This window comes from Lepisma saccharinum, chromosome 10 (genome assembly GCF_977018435.1).
Source record: "Lepisma saccharinum chromosome 10, izLepSacc3.1, whole genome shotgun sequence".
In the NCBI taxonomy this organism is placed as follows: domain Eukaryota; kingdom Metazoa; phylum Arthropoda; class Insecta; order Zygentoma; family Lepismatidae; genus Lepisma; species Lepisma saccharinum.
Window position 1 is genome coordinate 84,480,975 of NC_139238.1, and position 23,077 is coordinate 84,504,051.

At 40.8% G+C, this 23,077-nt stretch overlaps 1 protein-coding gene across 11 annotated transcripts in view; it reads left to right on the plus strand.

Annotated features, from left to right (window-relative positions):
* Nucleotides 1-23,077, plus strand: part of mtd (TLD domain-containing protein mustard) — a 652,551-nt gene that overhangs the window by 395,759 nt on the left and 233,715 nt on the right. The window contains exon 1 of one of the 11 annotated variants that reach the window (XM_083130058.1): nucleotides 22,622-22,804. The exons of the other annotated variants lie outside the window; for them this stretch is intronic. Coding sequence (XP_082986184.1) covers nucleotides 22,684-22,804 — 121 coding nt within the window. The 5' untranslated portion in view covers nucleotides 22,622-22,683. Of the gene's footprint in view, nucleotides 1-22,621; nucleotides 22,805-23,077 lie in introns of those variants that run through there. 11 annotated transcript variants of the gene reach the window in all.

A 23,077-nucleotide genomic window follows, 5' to 3' on the forward strand; every position in this document is an offset into this window, starting at 1 on the left:
GTATGTATAGACATTTCGTTTTGTTTGCTCCTGCATCTTTGTCATCCATTCATCCTCATCGTTGCGATCACTAGATCCTAGGTTGAAATACTCAGTATGTATGGCCATTTCGTTGTGTTTGTTCCTGCATATTTTTCATCCATTCATCCTCATCGTTGCGATCATTAGATCCTAGGTTGAAATACTCAGTATGTATAGACATTTCGTTTTGTTTGCTCCTGCAACTTTTTCATCCATTCATCCTCATCGTTGCGATCACTAGATCCTAGGTTGAAATACTCAGTATGTATAGACATTTCGTTGTGTTTGTTCCTGCATCTTTTTCATCCATTCATCCTCATCGTTGCGATCACTAGATCCTAGGTTGAAATACTCAGTATGTATAGACATTTAGTTGTATTTGTTCCTGCATCTTTTTCATCCATTCATCCTCATCGTTGCGATCACTAGATCCTAGGTTGAAATACTCAGTATGTATAGACATTTCGTTGTGTTTGTTCCTGCATCTTTTTCATCCATTCATCCTCATCGTTGCGATCATTAGATCCTAGGTTGAAATACTCAGTATGTATAGACATTTCGTTTTGTTTGCACCTGCATCTTTTTCATCCATTCATCGTCATCGTTGCGATCACTAGATCCTAGGTTAAAATACTCAGTATGTATAGACATTTCGTTGTATTTGTTCCTGCATCTTTTTCATCCATTCATCCTCATCGTTGCGATCACTAGATCCTAGGTTGAAATACTCAGTATGTATGGACATTTCGTTGTGTTTGTTCCTGCATATTTTTCATCCATTCGTCCTCATCGTTGCGATCATCTTAGGTAGAAAGTGGCTTAAGGTAAGCGGAATACCTATACAAATATCAGAACAACCCATTCTCCCATTAATAATATAGTGTAAACACTGACACTGGGAAAATGGAAAAAAGTAAGAACGTATTTTTTCCTATATTTTTAGTCGCTGTGGTCTGACTGCCACGCGAGTAGCCGGGTTCGATTCCATAAGTGCTTGGATATCTCAGAAATGTATCCGGCTGCATAAGTTAGTCTGTGGCCTCACCAGTCTCTCATTAATTAGTATCTGGTGTGTAAAGCCGGTCAGATGTTGGTGCTGATCACATCATCTTCACTGGGACCGGGGTCGAGAATGTCTGGAGCTCTACTTGCATTCACGAGACAAGGCAGTCATTTCGGTTGTGCGCTTGACTACCACGAGAATGTCCCAGGATTTGATTTCCGGAATATTTTTTGATTTTCTTGAATAGGCAGCCCCGGGGTTCACCCGGGACTTGTTTGGTTTGAGTTTGGTTTGAGTTGCTGTTTTAAGTCCACTTTGTGCACAGTAAGGCTAATCGGGAGTGGACCTACAGTTTAAAGTGGGATCCGAACCACTTGTGCCTCCACCGGGTATCGAACCCGGGACCCCTTGATTACAAGGCAATGACGCTACCACTGCGCCATGGGGGAGGCCCCCGGTACTTGTTATCGTTGTGTGATAAAGTGCATCGTGAGCGTTCAGCTGATCAGTGATTTATACACACATAACACCCACCCTGATATTTTCCTCAACGCGCCCTTCCGCCTCCCCCCCCCCGAGAAATGTTTTCACAAAGGCTCAATTTATGGTCATTTTGGCTTTAGTTTTACACTTATACCCCCTAAGTACGATGTTACCCCCCCTCCTCTGGGTAAACTCCTGCAGCTGATCACAACCATTTGTGCTAAAGCAGAACTCGAGAACGTGCGGAACCCTACTTCCATACCTTTCCGGTGAAATGCACAAGGGGCAACTTTACTTTTTCCCGAACTTAAAGCTTTTTCGGAAAATTCATCCCAACGCTTGTACAATATGGTAAAAAATACCTGTACGTAAATAAATTACCTTGCAGTTGGCAACAGTGATTCTGGTCCCCCCTCCACGAGCTTTGTGTTCCTTAGCAACCGCCACCCTACTGCCACCTATTGCAAGCAATGTGTATTATCTGCGCTGTTGCCAAGTCTCGTCGGATTGAGGGAGAGGGGAGCCTTCACGTGGTTGGTTATTAATCGCACCTGATACATTTAAGCCTCCCGCTAGGCTAATATCGAGCAGACGGAAGCGTTCGTGTGTGGATTCAAACATTAATTCCTAGAGGGCGCCTGTTTGCTCTCAAGCAGCTCACTCCATCGAGATCCTTAAATTTATCCTAGCGTATATGCATCCATTCTATACGCAGGTGTAACGCTGGTTGCATACACCCCAATGGTTTTAACAATAATTTGGTTATTTTTAGTCCTAGGGTTTTGTTTTTAGTTTGAGTTTTGTTTAAAGTCAACTTTTATTCACAGATAGGATAATTTGGACTGGACCTACAGTTTCAAGTGGGATACGAACTATTATGTGCCTCCACCGGCTATCGAACCCGAGATCCCTTGATTACAAGGCGACGACGTTACCAGTACGTTATCGGGGAGACAAACGGACACTTCTATATTGTAACAATACCATTTACGTGTCCGTGACTGTACGTCATATGTCTAGATTAACCGCAAGGATGAGTAATATTGATCATGAATAATTTTAAGATACGATTCTACACTTGCTATGTAGTGTTAATGTAATAAATATATATGCATAAAAATAGCACGGATATGCAACTTCTGAATACCTGATGTTTATTAGACATTAAGGTGAAATGGTGAGCACCACGCCATGGCTTGGAAGAGACATACAGGTTGTCATTTGTAAGTTAAATTTTATTTAAATAGTCATGGACAATTTGCGCGGATCCACCGTACATGGACGAAATCTGCTATCAGATTTTAGCCAACAAATTGACTCGTCTTGCCGCGTCGCGTCGGATCCAATGTGCAGCTGCCCTTACAAAGTTATTCTGAGCATCCAACAATTCTACGGTTGCTCCTGGTCGCCAGGTATAGCAAAACAACATAAAGAAAGTAATATTGTATTTGCCGCTTAGAAGTCGTTTGCGGAATTCAGAGCACTTTACTCGTACCCAAGAGCATTATTTATTAATACTCATTGCGAATAAACAACCTTGCGCTTCACGTCTCGGTGAAAGTAAATAGATTATATAGCAACTTGGGCCTGAGTAAATATGATCAAACGACACGCTCTGGTGCTTTCAATAGGCCCTCGAAAATTCTTAAATTGTGAAGTTTGACTCTGGTGTCTCGCACCGCTGCCATAACGTCATGCTTCTTTTGATTTCTCCACTCGTAAAAGGGTGTGTGTTCAAAGGGGTTTGGTGCGGGGCGAAAATCGGTTTCTCAAACATGCTTATACAGAGCGACCAAAAAAAAAAAAGAACCTTGGGCCAAAATCCTCCGTGCTTCTCATTCTTCCGTTCAACTCGGGTCGTAAGAAATCCCCTCCCCTCCACGCGGGAGGACGATGCACAGGAGTCGCGGGTCTGCGCAGGTTCGTTTGCCTGTGGTTCCACCGTATATGCATTATTTTCATTGAAAGATGCGGCTTGTAGATTAAAACGGACATTACTACAGTGCATCGTACTCGTAGCACTCTGCGACGAACACGTTGCAGTACTAGTTCAAAATCGCAAGAAGCTCTGTCGCATCCGCTTTAACATCCCTGGAGTCGTTCTGACGATATCACAGGCACAGGCAGTATGGATTCTTGCCAGGTAGGGATGCAAAGGGTGTACCAATTCTCAGCCCTTACTGCCAGGCAATGCACCCTGAATGTCCGTATGAAATCTACAAGCCGCATCTTTACGTTGTCTTATTCTTCTGTCATAGGCAGCTCCAGCTAGTTTTGGCTTTGACTTTTTAATGCCGCGTTTCCGGACCTGGGTTCGTTATCTGATATTTGTACTAGGGATGGCCAGATCCGGATCCTGGCGGATCCGAAATCCGGATCCGGTTGGTTCCGGATCCTTAGGATCCGGATCCTAAAATTTTTCGGATCCGGATCCGTGGATCCGGAATTTTCAGATCCGGATCCGGATCCGCGGATCCGGAATTTTCAGATCCGGATCTGGATCCGGATCCAGAACTTTCGGATCCGGATCCAGAATTTTCGGATCCGGATCCAGAACTTTCGGATCCGGATCCGGTACTTTCGGATCCGGATCCGGTACTTTCGGATCCGGATCCGGTACTTTTGGATCCGGATCCAGAACTTTCGGATCCGGATCCGGTACTTTCGGATCCGGATCCGGTACTTTTGGATCCTGATCCGGAATTTTCGGATCCGGATCCGTTTTGCCATCCCACATGCGCTTCTTTGGAAAGTAAGAATGTGCTTATAACATATTGTTACCTGCTAATATACATATATATATATAGTGTGTGTGCGCGCGTGCGCGATTTGTAATTAATTAATACACTTACAAGGGAGGTCTAAGTCTCCCCCTCCGATTTCCATGAAACTTGCAGGGCCCAAATGAAGAAATACGTATTTTCTTGTTTCGGCAAAAAAATTGTTCTAGAGGGCAACCTCCTCTCAAATGTGTATAGAAGGGCCCAAAGGAAGAATTACGTGTTTTTTTGTTTCAGCTAAAAACTGTTTTAGGGGGCAAAATCCCCTTAAATGTCAAGATGAGGACAAATTGAAGTAAGGATCTGACCCCTGTGTCCCCCTCCGATTTTCATGAAACTTAGCAGGTGTATAGCGGGGCCCAAAGGAAGAAATACGTGTTTTTTTTTGTTTCGGCTAAAAAACTGTTTTAGGGGGCAAAACCCGCCTCAAATGTCACGATGAGGACAAATTGACGTGAGGATCATCTGACCCCTGTGTCCCCCTCCGATTCTTATGAAATTTGATAGGTGTATAGAGAGGCCGTATGCCCCTTGTTTCTTCCTATGCCACATTTACGTAGTTTCGGGGTCAGATCCCCACTTCAATTTCTCCTCATCTTGACATTTGAGGGGGGGGGGGATGAAAACACATAAATGTGAGACATTCCATTCCAGGATGAAACCTTTAACACATATAACAAGATAGAAATGTTATACAAAAATTATACAATTGTTCTACAGTTACAGTTCTACAAATTAAAATAAAAAAGTTCTGGATCTGGATTTCGGATCCGCTAGGATCCGGATCTGGCCATCCCTACTATACACCTGCCACGTTTCATGGAAATCGGAGGGGAACACAGGGGTCAGATCCCCACTTCAATTTGTCCTCATCTTGACATTTGAGAGGAGGTTGCCCCCTAGAACAACTTTTTGCCGAAACAAAAAAACACGTATTTCTTCATTTGGGCCCGTTTATACACACACCTTCCAAGTTTCATGGAAATCGGAGGGGGACACAGGGGTCAGATCCCCACTTCAATTTGTCCTCATCTTGACAATTGAGTGGGTTTCGCCCTGTAAAACAGTTTTTTAGCTGAAACAAAAAAAAACACGCATTTCTTCCTTTGGACCCCACTATACACCTGCCAAGTTTCATGGAAATCGGAGGGGGACACATAAGTCAAATGCCCACTTAAATTTGTCCTCATATTGACATTTGAGGGGGAGGGTTGCCCCCTAAAACAGTTTTTAGCCGAAACAAAAAAAAAACACGCATTTCTTCATTTGGGCCCGTTTATACACACACCTGCCAAGTATCATGGAAATCGGAGTGGGACACAGGGGTCCGATCCTCACTTCAATTTGTCCTCATCTTGACAATTGAGTGGGTTTTGCCCCCTAAAACCGTTTTTTAGGTGAAACATAAAAACACGTATTTCTTCCATTGGACCCCACTATACACCTGCCAAATTTTATGGAAATCGGAGGGACACAGGGGTCAGATCCTTACTTCAATTTGTCCTCATCTTGACATTTGAGGGGGTTTTGCCCCCTAAAACAGTTTTTTAGCTGAAACAAAAAAAACACGTATTTCTTCATTTGGGCCCGTTTATGCACACACCTGCCAAGTATCATGGAAATCGGAGGGGGACACAGGGGTCAGATCCTCACTTCAATTTGTCCTCATCTTGACATTTGAGGGGGTTTTGCCCCCTAAAACTGATTTTTAGCTCAAACAAAAAAACACGTATTTCTTCCATTGGGCCCCACTATACACCTGCCAAGTATCATGGAAATCGGAGGGGGACACAGGGGTCAGATCCTCACTTCAATTTGTCTTCATCTTGACATTTGAGGGGTTTTTCCCCCTAAAACCGTTTTTTAGCTGAAACAAAAAAAACACGTAATTCTTCCTTTGGGCACCACTATACTGCCAAGTTTCATGGAAACCGGAGGGGGACACTTAGATAACCTCCCTTGTTAGTCTTACACTTTGTAATTATTTAACACTGCATATATTGTAATGTTTTATTTTAATTTGTAGAACTGTAACTGTAGAACAATTGTATAATTTTTGTATAACATTTCTATCTTGTTATATGTGTTAAAGGTTTCATCCTGGAATGGAATGTCTCACATTTATGTGTGTTTTCATTTCCAATACATTCGAATGAATACATATTCGTTTCAATGGCATTTACAAAATCACCTCTGACATGTGTGCACGAGTGTGTTAGCCGATGCGTAGCAAAGTATTGTAGGAACAACACTTGAAAAAAATTCTTGTAGAACTAACGAAAAATTTCTTTGTAATCGAAGATCATAATACCCTTTAAGGTGTGGTAATATTATAATGGGATTGAGATACGAAACTCTCGGATCCGTATCCGGATTTTCGAATCCGGATCTAGATCCGAATCTTTCGGACCCGGATCCGGATCCAAAATTTTCGGATCCGGAACTCTCGGATCCGGATCCAGATCAGAAACTTTCGGATGCGGATCCAGATCCGAAACTTTCAGATCCGGATCCGGAACTCTCGGATCCGGATCCAGATCCGGAACTTTCGGATCCGGATCCAGATCCGAAACTTTCAGACCCGGATCCGGATCCGGAACTCTCGGATCCGGAACTTTCGGATCCGGATCCGGATCCGCGGATCCGGAACTCTCGGATCCGGATCCAGATCCGGAATTTTCGGATCCGGATCCAGATCCGAAACTTTAGGATCCGGATCCGGATCCGGAATTTTCGGATCCGGATCCAGATCCGTAACTTTTGGATCCGGATCCGGATCCGAACGGATCCGGATTTTTCGGATCCGGATCCGTTTGGCCATCCCTAATTTGTACTTGGGTCAGTCTCCAGACGCTTGGGCGGAGTTTGAGCTTTTGCTTTGGGGCTCAGACTCTGGGAGAAGCATATGATGTAAGTGAGGGTTGTTGAATATTCCCTAGCTTATAAGGGGTCCGGAGACCTTCCCCCGGAAATTAAAAAAACAACAACTTAAAAACACTGAGTTCTAGGCCTTTTAGATTTGAAAATGTTAAATTTCCTCGCGTAAGTAAACAAATATTAATTAACAGTTGGGCTGAAAAGTTCGTAGGCTGACTCATAGATGGCATTACTAGAATTAAATCCATGTGATTTTTACTTAGTACTAACCTTCAAAAGATACGTGTATAAATTTCACAGCTGCCGGATAATTAGTTCGTGAGATATAGCATTGTGAGTGAAGCAGCTTTTATTATTGTGAAAAAATGGATAAAAAAGAATTTCGTGTGTTAATAAAGCATTGCTTTTTGGCGAAAAAAAATACTGTTGAAGCCAAGGCTTGGCTTGATAAACATTATTCGGACTCTGCACCAGGAAAATCAACCGTTGAGAAGTGGTTTGCTAAATTTAAACGAGGTGAAATGAGCATCGAAGACGATGCACGCAGTGGACGCCCCAAAGAGGCTGTTACCGACGAAAACATCAAAAAAGTCCACAAAATAATTTTAAATGATCGTAAAGTGAAGTTGATCGAGATAGCTGAGACTTTAAAAATATCAAATGAACGTGTTGGACATATTGTGCATGAATATTTGAACATGCAAAAGCTGTGTGCAAAATGGGTGCCGCGCGTGCTCACAATCGATCAAAAGCAACAACGTTTTGATGATTCGGAGCAATGTTTAGCGATATTCAACCGTAATAAACACAAATTTTTCCGTCGATATATTACAATGGATGAAACATGGCTCCATAACTACACTCCAGAGTCCAATCGACAGTCAGCCGAGTGGACTGCACGTGATGAACCGAATCCAAAGCGTGGAAAGACACAACAGTCGGCTGGCAAGGTTATGGCATCAGTATTCTGGGATGCGCATGGTATTATATTCATCGATTACCTCAAAAAGGGCCAGACCATCAACAGCGATTATTACATAGCGTTGTTGGAGGGTTTAAAGGATGAAATCACGAAAAAACGGCCCCATTTGAAGAAGAAAAAAGTGCTGTTTCATCAAGACAATGCACCGTGTCACAAATCAATGAAAACGATGGCAAAATTATATGAATTAGACTACGAATTGCTTCCCCATCCACCATATTCTCCAGATCTGGCCCCCAGTGACTTTTTCCTGTTTGCAGACCTTAAAAGAATGCTCGCTGGAAAGAAATTTAGCACTGATGAAGAGGTAATCGCCGAAACTGAGGCCTATTTTGAGGCTAAAGAGAAATCGTACTATAAAAATAGCATCGAAAAATTGTATGACCGCTATAATCGTTGTATCGCCCTCGAAGGCAACTATATTGAATAATAAAATCGAATTTTGTCAAAAAAATATTTTTTACTATGTTAGCCTACGAACTTTTCAGCCCAACTGTTAGTATATTGGTTGTCAGTTTTAAAAGAAGCAAAACAGTACGATTATTGCATTTCATTATTTTTTTATTGATACAATACTCGTACTACTTTAAAAAAGTAACGGTACAATAAATAGTAATCTTCAGAAATTTTAGAAAAATTAAATTGAAAAGTTATTTTGATGCCTCAGCAGTGACTGTTGAATCAACACAAAGTCATTTGACGTTTTTCTTTCTTCAAACTGTACACATCAATCAAATCGTCTAAGACCCACTATTGCGGCGCAATTACACCACATGCCATCATGCGAAACGTCAAGATTTGCGATATGGCTTCATAACAAAAATGTAGCAACTGAACTTAATCATGTTATTTTTTTGGTCTTTTTTAAGTTGTGGGGCCAGCCCCCTCCCCGGCCCCTCCAGAACTCCGCCTATGTCCAGACGCCAGAGCCCCGCTAGTCTGCAAAAATGCAGCTCGGTGTGTACTACGCGAGGTTGATTGATATAGTTTATTTTACCGGGATTCGAATTACGCGAGGTTGACATTTGGTTGTCTTCAGAAGGGGTCTCCCATTACAACCCACCTCAAATTCGAATTCTACTTATGATGCACCCTGTGCATGCACACGCTCGCGTAATGGACATGAAATAACGCCTTGTAATTGCTGTACATGGTGACATCCTCGAGACGGTTATTGCCGGGAAAGCAGCGACATTAAAGTCATTGCCTTATTAGTTCATCTGCCCTTCCCTGGGGGAGGCAGTAATTGAGAAGAAGGGCTTCCTTGGACGTTGGGTCTCTTCGGGACATCGCGGAGGCAAATAAAGAAGAGAAAATTGGAAGCGGGCTGTTTGTCTGGAGAACGTGTTTCCTCTTGGCGCTGGTAGATGACACTAGTGTTGACTTCTTGCGAGGAGTGACGCAAGAAGTCTGTGTGTGCCGCATGATTACGTGTTGACCTAGGGCCCTAATGAGGAGTCTGAGAAAATATCCGCTAGAGACCGCTGCTGTTGAGTACAGAGTGATAAGAGGCAGAGTAGTGCAAGGATTTTATTGTCCTTTCGTCTGTTGAAGAAAATGCACTGTAATTTTATTATGAGTGAAATAGGTTGAAGGAAATTGTATTTTTTTAGTTCTTTTTTTTATCTAAGGAGCCCATACATTGAAGTAGCGTGCCGGAAGAACGATTGTTTTTTTTTTAAATTTTAGCCTCACTTTCCTTCCCCTATTGAATAATCGCGACGATGAGGATGACTGATGATGTGATAAAATTGATGAAGGACCACTCCCAAACAACACCATGCCCAGACCGGGATTAAAATCGGGGAACCCTAGAGATGCTAACCACTCCGCCACCGAGGTCGACCGAAAGGACAAAAAATATTTTTGGGTGCTCAATACACTGAAGTCCAGGTATTATCCCCCTTTAAAGGAAAAGCGGGTTGGTTTAAGGAGGAGATAGATGTATATAATAATAATACGTTGCGCAACAGCCCATGAGGGCCTAGGCGTACCTACCGACTGCCGGTCTCCCTCCCACGCTTTCCTTCGAGATCTTGAATCAGTATTGGAATAGTCGGGGGGTCGGCCCGACGTATCCCCAACCGTTATAGTAGGTCTCCGTGACCGGATTACGCTCACTCACTCGGAGCTCCCCAATTTCCTCACGATGGTGGGTTGCCACCGGCCCTATACGTAGGCCGAATAAATTCCGACCAGAGCCGGATTCGAACCTACGCCGTCCCGCAGCGAACGATCTCAAGACGAGTAACCCGCTCGGCTACGGAGGACGACAGGAGGAGATAGATACAAATTGTAAAACTTGTAAATTCATAGGAAAGTGCAGCAACTTAAAGAAAGTTAGGACCATTGCCCATGGCACGCCCACGTATTCCTCTTCTAAAAATTTGTTGGAATTCCTGGTGAATGTCGGTTCTAGGCTGTCAAGCATAGGTGGAGTTCTGGAAGGGCCAGGGGGGGGGCTGCCCCCCAACTTAAAGACTAAAAAAATTACACATGATTAAGTTCAGTTACTACATTTTTGTTATGAAGCCATACCGCAAATCTTGACGTTCTAAAAAGCCTGAAGCCAAAGCCCTGCTTTCAGCTATAAAATCGTTGGATTTCATTGCATATTTTCTGAATATCTCCCCCTCATAAATGCTTTATCCCAGTCCCAGTCCCTTCAGAAAGCTAATACCTCAATAGCTCAAAGTTGCAGTGTAGCCAACGCAGTGATTAAGGAGCTTGAGTCCCAGCGAAACGAAAACACTTGGAACAGAAAATGGAATGGAATAAAGGGTGTTGACAAAGAATTAGGTCTAAACATTTTTGAAGGTGGAGGTGAGATGAAAGAAGGCACAAATCCAGAATGGCCTAGACTGATATCAAACAAATTAGATGTTTATCTGGTTTGTTCTTCAGTTGGCCAGAGAACCAGAGAAGAGACATCTGCCGAAACACTTTGTACATTTCAAATTGAAGAAAAAATACAAGTGTGATTTTTTTTATCCCTTGCTGTATATTTTGATTGGCGAACTGAAAAGAAGATTTAGTGGTGAAACTTTGGAAGTTGCTGAAGACAGTGAAAGATTTATTCGTCTGGATGAAGAAGCAGCTGCACGTTTCATTGAGATTTACTCCATTCCTGGTATTGACACAACAATGTTGATTGCAGAAATGACCATTTTAAGAAATGTAATTGAAAGTGTCAGGTTTCAGTTTGATAAGTGCACCTTTGAAGAATGTTGTTCTAAAGATAGTGGACACAGTTTTGAGCAAACATACAGAAATACACACAAATTTTAGCATTCTTCTGAAAATTGCTCTTACCCTGCCATCAAATAGTGCCACTTGTGAGAGGACATTTTCTGCTATGAGGCGAATCCACAACTGGTTGCGTTGCACAGTGGGTCAAGAGAGATTGAACAATTTAATTATCTTATACTCTGAATCAGATGATGTTAAAATAATAACTTAGACGATTTGATTGATGTGTACAGTTTGAAGAAAGAAAACGTAGAATGAGTTTGTGTCGAGTCAACAGTTATTGTTGAGGCATCAAAAAAACTTTTCAATTTAATTTTTCTAAAATTTCTGAAGCTTGCTATTGTACCGTAACTTTTTTTAAGTAATACGAGTATTGTATCAATAAAAAAATAATGAAATGAAAAAATGCAATAATCGTACTGTTTTGCTTCTTTTAAAAGTGACAACCAATGTACTAATTAATATTTGTTTACTTAAGCGAGGAAATTTAACATTTTCAAATCTAAACGGCCTAAAACTCAGTGTTTTAAAGTTGTTGTTTTTTTTTCGGGGGACGGCCTCCGGACCCCTTATAAACTAGGGGATATTCAATAACCCTCAGGTACATCATATGCTTCTCTAAGAGTCTGGCCCCCCCAAAGCAAAAGCTCAAACTCCGCCCATGCTGTCAAGACACATGACTACAGCTGAGTTGTTGACGAACTTGCTTCACTTGCTTTATCGCTGGCAAACAAAGGCTCGAGAAGTTTCTATCGGCAGTGTTGCCACCGTTCACGTTATCTTAGTTCTTTTATATGTCTCTGAACTGGTGTGATAAAAGCAGCATAGTCTCTTGCGTCAGTGGCGTGCCAAGTATTTTCGAAAGGGGTTTACTTATACCAGGGTGTCTTCCGGTCAAGAAATTATTCCTGCTGTCAAGAATTTTTGCTATTTTCTTACAGTATTGTGAATGTACATTGTTATATACCTGTACTGGGATTTGATAAATTGATAATTTGGAAATTAAAATTGTATTAAGTTGTGGTTAAGATTTGTTCATTTTGTTTCTTAAGAATTGCATTCTTGTAAACGTGAATTTCAGGAAAAATATTAAATAAAGTAATGTGGCCATTCTCCATCCAGGATTGAGTCAAGCATTAATTTTTACATGCATTAATAATTAGAGCAAATCTAAATCTGTTGTTAAATCACAGCTTCAGTTTTCATCTTAACCAGCTTTGTGGTAGTGGTTTTTTATTGAATAAAATATATATTTTGTTAATTTCCAAGTAGGGGGGCCGGTTAAATAAATATTAAGAAAAATGAGAGAAAGACAAAGAAAAATTCACGAAATAGTCAAGAATTTTGAATGTTATTTTGGTAGACACCCTGTATACCTTTTTCTTAGCAGTCAGCCTTCATTGTGCCTTCAAGTTGGAAATGTTGTCTGAATTTTCTTACCGCTTTGCCAAGACGAGAAACCCCCTCTAGCGCTATCTTCGAATTTACAATCCTGAACGAGCGACGGTCACGTGTGCGATGCAATCAGCTACTTGCCGTGTAATTCTGCCCCTGCGTTGCCAAAAGTTACGGCGTTCTTCACACATCGACGACACCTTTATTCGATGGCAATTGTAGTATCAGAATGTGGAACAGTTGGCTCTTGAACATCCGAATTTACAGTGCAAATTTCCTTTTATTTTTGAGCATTTACATAATTGTTTGGAGACTGTCTGAATCTATTGGCGGTCGAAGTACAAATAACTTATTTCTTGCATGAACGTAACAGTTGCACGGCGTCAAATTCAGTCAAGAAAGGTAGAGTACTTATTTTCTATCTCACTGGTAATCTTAGTCAGAGTGAGAAATCACTGAAGACTGGTGGGGAGAAAGATCTTAATCTACAACCCCCCCCCCCCGCACAAACATATTTACGATATACATATTTATAATGTAACGTGTAGCAGTGTCCCCGTTACAAGAATATATAAACTTAATATTTTTTTTTATCTATACTTCTATATATTATTGGTTGATTACCTAGTGATGTGGAACACGCCTCGTATATAACTATACATCCTGGTGTTAATATAAGTCTCCTGAGTTTGTTAAACTTTTGAAAAATGGACTTGTTTTACAAAGCCCCCCCTGATAACCCATGGCCCCCCTGGAGATCAATTCTAGCTATGGGCCTGGCCCGTGTGTGGGGGGTGTCGTCATTAAGTTAATAAAAAAATTTAGAATTATCACACAAATAGTACATTTTTCTACAGGTATCTTCTAAAACATCTCTTGAAGTGTTAATTGCTATTGACATCATCCCTTATTACATACTACACACTACTTTTGATGATACAGATATTTATATCATACAAAAAATGCACAATATTCAATCATAGTGCCTACCGTACATTCCACCCCCAGCTGAAGGAATAAAACTTCCCTTCGTTCCCAAAACTTAGAAACTGTTGACCTTTGATGCAGATATGAAAATGACGTCAAAGTCACAGATTTTTGTCTAAATGGGAGACCGCAACAGGGGCAGTAAAGATACGGATAAAGAAGCTCCTCTGTGAAAGTCTATTCTTCAAAATACTTGCCGCTACTTCGACTTCAGCTCATAAACAAGATTAAGTTTATGTTCTGGAATTTATCCTTCACCAAGTTGTGAGCAAAATAATGTCTGCTGTGTATTTTCACTCTTCACTGCAAACAAATTTTAAAAATAGTTTTACCTAATGTCAAAGGGAGCTCAGCCTGGCTATGCAAGAACTTTCTAAACTCTATACAACCTACTAAATACAGGGTGTCTACAAATGATTAAAGCAGTTTCACGATGTTACTGTACGTGTATTATTGAACATATTGTGAAGTAACTTTACAATTTTGTAGAGAAACTCAACAAGTTTTGTGACACAGTACAAGTGTTCGATATGCCCCCTCTTCGTGATTCTGCAGACATAAACTTTATATTCAAGTTCTTCCCAAATGCGATTCCTTCAAAAGCACTGATGATACGAGCCCGCAGTTCTGCTAGATCACTCGGTAATGGAGGTACATCCTTCACACAACCCCACACACAAAAAAGTCACCGTGAGGCAATGACAGCAGTTGTTGATCATCATTTCCACAACGACCGACCCATCGGTTTGATACTCTGGTGGTTAAGATTTTGTGTACATCGTGATGGAACTGGGGCGGAGCACCATTTAACTGGTGGATAACGTTCTCACTTTCTGTCTCCATCTGTGACATGAGCCAATTTTCTAACATGTCAAGATACCCGTATTCTGTAATGGTTGTTCGCTGAAGAAGAAGCGGCCGTAAACTCTAAATTTTGAGATTGCACAAAAAGCATTGAGTTCCGGAAAGTCACGAATATGCTTCGTGATATATTCAATAATACATGTACAGTAACATCATGATTCCGCTATCAATCATTTGAAGACACCCTGTACTTTCCGCTACTTAGACTTCAGTTCATAAACAAGATGAAGGAATGTGATATCTGATCTTCGTTCTGTGAATTTGTCCTTTCAAGTTATGACCACATAATATCCGCTGTCTACATTTTCACTTGTCACAACAAACAAATTATACAACAGTTTTACCTAATGACCGGGTGCTATCGACAATGCAAGGGGGGGCTGACGATGATGCTAGGGGGGCTCAGCCCCCCCCCCCTGGCCCCTGCCTGGCTACGGGCCTGCAGCAAGCTGAGCTGGAAGTTGTTATAGGTGACAACAATGCAGGAAAGCTATCGCTATTGTGTAAGCCAAGCAGACACGATCTTATGAAAACGTTGCCACAGGGAAAAAGACGAAAGATTAGGCTGACTTTCCAACTCTATATCTGTCGTGTCCCTTGGCGGACAGTAATTAAATGTATATCATAATAATCCCTGATTCTTTAGCTGCGAGATAGTACTTTCAGAATTTAGCTACGTGGACGCAAAATAAAGTTATTCCCGCGCAAAACAAAACCTGTATATTTTATTTTATTCAACATTTTTCAAGTTGTATTTTTTGTGTGTTTGTTGGCTTATTGCGTGGCCCTGCGGGGAGAGAGGAGTTGCAAGAAGCCATACTCCCTAGTCAAATTAAATACTGTGTATAACGTTTAATATTCCATTGTATGTTTATAAATCACAAAAGGGTCAAAGTGATAATTTATACATGTAATTAATTATGTTTCTCATTGATACCTTATGGATTTGTATTTTATTGTGAGGTAATATTTGTGCAAAGGTAAAAGTTTGTAAATCCATCACGGTAGCGGAGCTCTGTGGCTTTTGTATTCGAACATCTGATAAATGCGAAACTCGTATAACCGTCTTTTCTTTCAACGCTCGAACTTCCGCTTTTACATCCACTTCGATATTAGAAATTAGTTCATTCTGGGATTACCTTAGGACAGTTACTTAGCTTTTCTGGTCAGAAGGCGTATATTCTCACTTGTTCTATGCTCGTGGTCAAGAGATACAATTAGTGATTGTCTTGAGATATGCCGGAATTCGGGATCGGCCGATAGACTGTTAGTCAAGGAATATAGAGATTAGGTAAAGCCATCCGAAGACTGCCGATCTTGCACGAACGCGTGATGTCACCGGAGAAGCAGTGAGCTCGGCTGAAACAGACGGCGCCTAGCATTTATATGGGAGATTCAGAGAGCGAAAGTATATTATTACTTTTATGAGGGGGAAAATAATAATTGTCATCCTCCAAGATGGTATCGAGGCATCCTTTTAATGATTAGTAACATAATTGAAAACGCGCTACTTTTAGAAGGGGGCAAAGTACATGTGAAAAAATGTATTTTGAAAATCCATATTCCTGAAACTTTCTGACAGATGCGCGCTACAAAGAAAGTTGCGCGTTCTCCTTTAGAATTTCGTCATTTTACAAATCGTAATATAATTTTAACAAAAACGTGGCATGCTAAAGAAGAATTAAAGAGTTTAAAAATAATTGATTAATAGACTTAGTTTATTTTACTTCGCTTATCTGTCACATATGGCTAATCGCAAAGATGAGGATGCGTGATGATATGATGAAATTGAAGAAAGGAAAGTAGACCCATGCCCGGGCAGGGATTCGAACCTGGGGGCCCTTGGCATCTTAAAGCGTTGTGCTAACCACTTCCCCACGGAGGTCAGCATTACAAGGAAATAAACAGAAAATGACAATCATATGGCATCTATGTTTTAATATGCGAGAAACATTTGCGAGGAGGTTATTGAAGTAACAAATAATTATTACAAGACGTTGTGATGAAAATTATTAATATATCTGAAATATCGAGAGTTGACCTTGCAGTCTCTAAATGTACTTTTAGGGTTACGCAAAACCTTTACTCAAAATCGATAGTGTAAATTTATAAGCTATTAAAATTTAACACTTATTCCTGTTCGAAAAGAGAAACTGCCAAGTCAAATTAATATTTCGTAGAAATACATATATTTGTCTTTCATGAGGCCAAGAGAGTATTTGGAGGGGACGCTGGCTTGGGAAGGCTATAGCCCCGGATCTCGACCTGCAAAGGGGCTTCCAGTGGGAAAACATTCCTATGAAATAGTCCAGAAGAAGGGGCGAAATGATTTTTTTAAAATGGCTCAAGAATACAAAGATATAAGTGGATATTTGACAAGCTTAGTCTAAAACTTACAACTGAAGTCGTACGTGTGTGTGTGGGGGGGGAGGAGTTGGCTACGTGAGGTAACACAGTGGAATATGATTCACAATACTAAAATTAAAATAAATATGTGGGAACTATAGAAATCAAAATATGTTGTAGCTAGTGACAGCGCAATAGTAAATCATATTTTCCCGGGGCAATCATTTTTATTATTCAATTACATACGACACAAAAATGAAAAATTTGGCTAAAAGAGCATTCATTCATTTATTTATTTTGTCGTTTTACTGGGGGCAGATAAGAGAGAGAGAGAAATTGTCGAACGGGAATTGGGGGCGTTCCTGCCCCCCCCCCCCCCGTAGTGTGGTCACTGCCTATGGCTATGCTGGAGAAGAATGCACCAATGAATACGCTATTAAATAAAACAGATACTTTTAAAACTTTTAATCAAATTATTTGTGAACTATGATTTAAATTTAGAGAGAGCACATACCTGTTTAATTTAATTTGGATGAGTTAACTTCTGAAGCCTACCATTTCCGAGCCTTCTTCCAGTGTAACTACACTGCCCTTTGAGCCGTAGCTGTTGCGTTCAGGTGGCGGAACGAGCAGAATACTAATTAAAACAAATATGTGACAAATATATATATAAAAAACAACGTGTTGAAGGTATTGACGGCGCCAGAGAAAAGACAAGAGAAACGTGGAGAGTGCAGTGATATTTTACGGGAAGCAGCAGGCATGTATCCAGGAATTCCTTTCGGGCCGGCGGCTGAACACCATTTTTTAAAGGGGTATCACAATTGTATGTTTAAGGCCAGTGGTGGCAATTGGGTTCCAAAATGGGGGGGGGGTGGACAAGAGACAAGCAGCATTAAGAAGCCATAGTGTGGAGGCAAAAGAATGGGGAGCAACTATCTCCTAAATCGTCGCCACTGTTTAAGTCTGTCATTTTAATCAGAACGTGAAATCGGGACATTTTCTACCACTCAACTCCTCTGTTTCCATGCATTAATATTGTGTGCCGGAACCATCTCAGTATGTATGTTTGTCCATTTCTTCTCATCAGGCATCAAAACATCTATGTACCAGAAGTATTTTTACGAAGGTGTTACACATGCACGGAATGCACAATCCATTCGACAACGCAAGATTCAAACTGTGTGCAGGGAACTGGAATCAGACAGTTCACGAATATTTCTCTCTCATTCGAGCCTGAACACCACTAATGTGTCTTGTCCTCCCATGTTTGCAGCTCTTATAAAAGCCGAAACCCACCAAATTGTTCATATTCATGCCTAAGCACTCGCAAGTGTCCAAAATTGTCTGTTGAGTGTGTGTCGAACCCAGTAGCCTTAAACAAAAGTATTTTTTTATGCCATGAAATTCTCGGACTGCATACACAAAATTTGGGGGGCTCGAACCACCTGATCCCTACCTTGGATACGCGCTATTAACAATAACAGGCTTATAGAACATTCTCCGTCTTGCCTAGATAATTATCTCTCTCAAATTATCACCATATTATTCAAGAAGCCAAAAACCTAATTTTATCTAGCGTAAATTGAAAATTTTCTGAAGGGGGGCTTGAGCCCCCTGATTCCCACCTTGGATACGAGCTGTTACCAATAACAGGGTTATAGAATATTCTCCGTCTTGCCTCGATAATTATTTCTCTCCTTAAATTAACGTCACATTATTTTATTTGACACCACAAGAAACAAAAAATCTCATTTTATCCAGTGTAAACCAAAAACTTTCGGGGGTGCTTGAGCCCCCTAAGCCCCCCCTTGGATACGTGCCTGGGAAGCAGTCACGTTTATTACAGCCCTACATTTACATACAATATTATAAAGTTCTGCTTTTAGATCTCGCACAATGCCTTTTTCACAAAAATGGGCATCTCGCATTTTTTTATATCAATCAAGCTGTGATATTTTAGTTTTCTTCCGTTAATTTTCTGATAATAGTTTTCACAGCTTTCCATAGCATTTAGGCATGATTTCAGTTGACAAGAACAAAATAATATTATTTCAAAACATAGAGCAAAAATAAATCCAACGCGCTTAAGTTACAACTCCCTTACATTGGAAGCCTGGAGAGAACAAAACAGGGGTTCCTTCGTAACACTATTTCTTGAAAACCATTTTACACATTTGAATCAACTTTGAGATAAATTGATTAGAAAGGATGAATCTTAACAGTAAAAGTTGTAACTTTTCCCTAGCTACTATATTTTAGAAGATATTCGTTGTCAAATTTCTCAATATTTGCATAAGGAACCAGCCTTTTCCGTGCCGAGTGTTTCGATGGTGACGTCATGCATCCACGGACAACTGCGCATACGATCTGCGCCGCCGAACGAGCACCCCCTGACTGTTAGTAGTCGACGTTTGTATCCCTGGTCAGGGTACACCTTTTCTTATTCGGTGGTCACCAGTGATGTGCCGTAGACTATAAGTTTACGTCTACACGCGTTGTCTACGCGTAATCTACACGAAGATTACATTGGTTTATAGTTTATGTACATAGTCTACTGTAGACAATGTAAACAACAGGGAAGAAAGAAATCCCAGTACTTTTTTAAAAGAGAAAGAATTCTTTTCTTCAAACATGTCGATAATCTGGGTCCATTCGACGTAATCCAAGTTATCGAATTTTCACTAACTAGGGAAAAAAGGATTGCCGGAAGAGAAACAAATGACAGTCATAGTTGAAAAGTGACATTATTTTTTACACTGACAAAAGGGAAGGCTAACAATATTTTTTGCATTGTTACTGCATAGAAAAGTGCATGTGTCTTTAAACCAGACTTTTCCACGCACGTGTGAAATGTTGCAAAATAGAACTAAAACATATCATGCCATTTAATTCTACGAACATACCTTTTTGTCGCAACAAGTTTATTTTGCAATTTAATTAATAACTAGTGAATTGGTTTAACGTAAATAATACTTAAAACACGTATTTCTGGACAGTGGAATATTCCACGCTTTCAATTTTCAGCTGCTGTTACTGATTCTAGCACGAAGAACGCCGAACGCCATCTTGTCTACGTTGATTTACGTCATGGACGTAGATTACATAGTCTGCATTGTCTACACGTAGAATGTGGACAATCGTTGTTTACACGTAGACGCACATCACTGGTGGTCGCGGAAGAATCTTCGGTACTCTGGCCAGAGGCTGGAGAGAGAAAAGGAAGTTGGATACTTAACTGGATATCGACAGAACCTAGTGGGAAGAAGGATTGTCGACTGCTTGTAGGATCTTGGTCAGGATCTATAAGTACATTGAGAACCTTCGACCCAGAATTACGTCGGACCTTTCATCGAGAATTAAAGCAGCCGGATTAACCCGAACCTTGAGCCGAGGAGAGACAACCCCGAAGAGTTGCTGAGCGTGAAACCGAGGCTCAATAGAGCAATCAACCAAGTAACGATCGAGGGCGGATCTTACAATAATGTTATTAAAAGTAAAAAATTACTAAAAAATATATTTTTATTATTAATTACAAATACGTAAAGAAATTAATTTGTTACTTTTATATATATCGGATATTACAATATCGATATTACTTATAAACTGGCAAACTTGTTCCTGTACTAACTGGTTAAACATGTTAATAAATTATGAATTAGTTGAAGTGCTTTTCTTATGTGCAAGTCTTTATTTACTTTTTACTTTATCTTAATGTAAATCAATTAGATTTCATAGATTATTGTCTTGCATTCATGTTTTACTTTTATTGTGCATATTGATATAGATATTGATTAGATCTCCTGAGAGAGAGAGAGAGAGAAGCATTGAACCCTCACAACGACACTAATTTGTGTGCGTTTTCGATATTATTCTTAGTATAGTATACTTGAAATTAAAAGTAATTCCTGATTTTTTGTTTATCGTAACAAAAACTCCCCCCCGGGAGATTTTTCGTGGGACGGATTTTTGAGGCCAAAATTGTTGGTGGGGGAAATCACCCCGTCCCCCCAGGATTTCGCACCCTGATCTTAGTGCAGGTCAGCCTGCAATATACATATATATATATATATATTTACTTATCACGTGGGTTCTTCTCGGCCCAGCAATATTTTTCGAAATTTACCGTTCGACGGTATGTACAGTCACCGCCAATGAAAATGGGACACGTAGATCCTGAAATACTCGCTTCCATGAAAGGCGTTATGTGTGTTGCCTAACTCTACGGTGGTGGTTGAAGCTGCCATTGAAATTTTGCTCTTAAAGTCCAGTCCAGTTATAGCCGTTGAGTTAAGCAACTCACAAAACGCCTTGCAGGGAAGGGAGCGTTTCAGGATCGTGTTACATTTTTATTGCCGGTGACCGTACATATCTTTTCGACGGCCCTGTCCATTTTTCGCTACAGGCGGAATGAGTGCTTCTTTGCATACAAATGGCTCCTCCATGAATTGTCAGAAATCAGCTGCAACCATTCTATGTGTGTCCCTCTCTTTCTTTCCCAGCTACATTGGAAAAAAAGATAAAGAAGAGGTAGGAAAGTTTAGGCCGTTTTTTGCTGGACTTTCTGACAGAAGAGAGGATTAATCCTTTTATCTGCTGATCCACAAAGCGTTAGAAGTTGAGAAGTTCGAAAGTCCCGCCAGTGGCGCTTTAGTCGTTGCCGAAATTGGAAGAGGTCGCGCTAACGGAAGCGTTTCACAAGTTAAAGGAAAGACGGAAAATATGATCGGTTTTTCGCCCGCAAGTCTTGGACAATTTCGGCGTGTTGCATTTTCGACAAGTGTGCAAGGCATCGCAGAAACTCGTGTTAATTCCGGATAATTTTGTGATATTTATGGGTCACTGTGTAGCTTACAATGGCGGTTTCCCCAGTCACCGGACCTCACAGTGTGTGTTTTATTCCTGTGAGGTTTCACCGGAGACGTGAGAAGGTTGGGCGAGAATGGGAGTACCGGCAGGTACCTGCCACACATCGGGCGCACATCGAGTTCATTAAAGGTCTGTGTGAGACTTCAAATATTTATATTTCAAATGATGGTAGTATCATGTTTTTCTGTTCACTATTGGTGAAAATATAGCCATACAAAATCGACCAATTAATTTTGAACACCCTGTACATTGTTGCAATCTTCGGAATAAAGTGATGTGGCAATAGGGCAAATTCTGTCATTCGGCTAATTTCTTGCGCTCGACTGTTGGGGGACGAATCATACAAACAATATTTCACAAGGCTTTACTCCTACGGACAGCTGTCGATCCTTGTAGACCGAAACCAGTTAGATAATGTATTCCCTTGTCAATGACTAACACACACACGTCACCTTGAGCAGCTGCTAGCACGTGAGCCGTAGGTGGACAGTTTTAATTACCACAGGATACGGATTTGCAGAAAGCAATTTGGAAGTGAGTGCGAGTAACAATCAAAGAATCCTTTTATAAAAGTCCCGCGCTTAATTTGATTTTATCTGACGATTGATGACAAACCCAATATGTCAAGTCTCGATGTTGTGAGTGAGTTTTGTTTACAGTGCATTTCGTAATGTTGGCTGATGACGTCAGACCACGTGAGTACTTGCCGGCTGGCTACGTTGTGTCGCTGGTGTGGGACGTTTGTAGTACTACCGTACGTGGCGACAGGAAATGGTGCGCTTCATGTTCCCGTGCTAGGATTTTCTTTTGGAACTGTAGTGGAAACAATGACGTGTCACGTGGTCGCAACAATGAGTGATAGCATGGAGTTGGTGGAGTACGGGACTCAGGCGATTGGGATCTTTGAAACTGAAGTTAACGACTTCATTGTTGTGTACTGGGTGTCAGGTGAGCTATTGCTGCCCTTGCTTTAATACAATATCTCAGGTTAAAACCAGGGCACAAAACGTAACGCTGATTACTACAGCGACGAAATTAACGAAAGTGAAAAGACGTGCTGTATTCAATTAATAACAGTTAATATTTATATAAACATCAAATGATGTAAAATGCATCCGACACTAGGCTTCTGGAATTGTCATCTTTTTAAAATTCAAGCAGAAATCGCGAATGGTAGACAGCCGCCCAAAAGGGTATTTTTTTTTTAAAATTAAATGTACT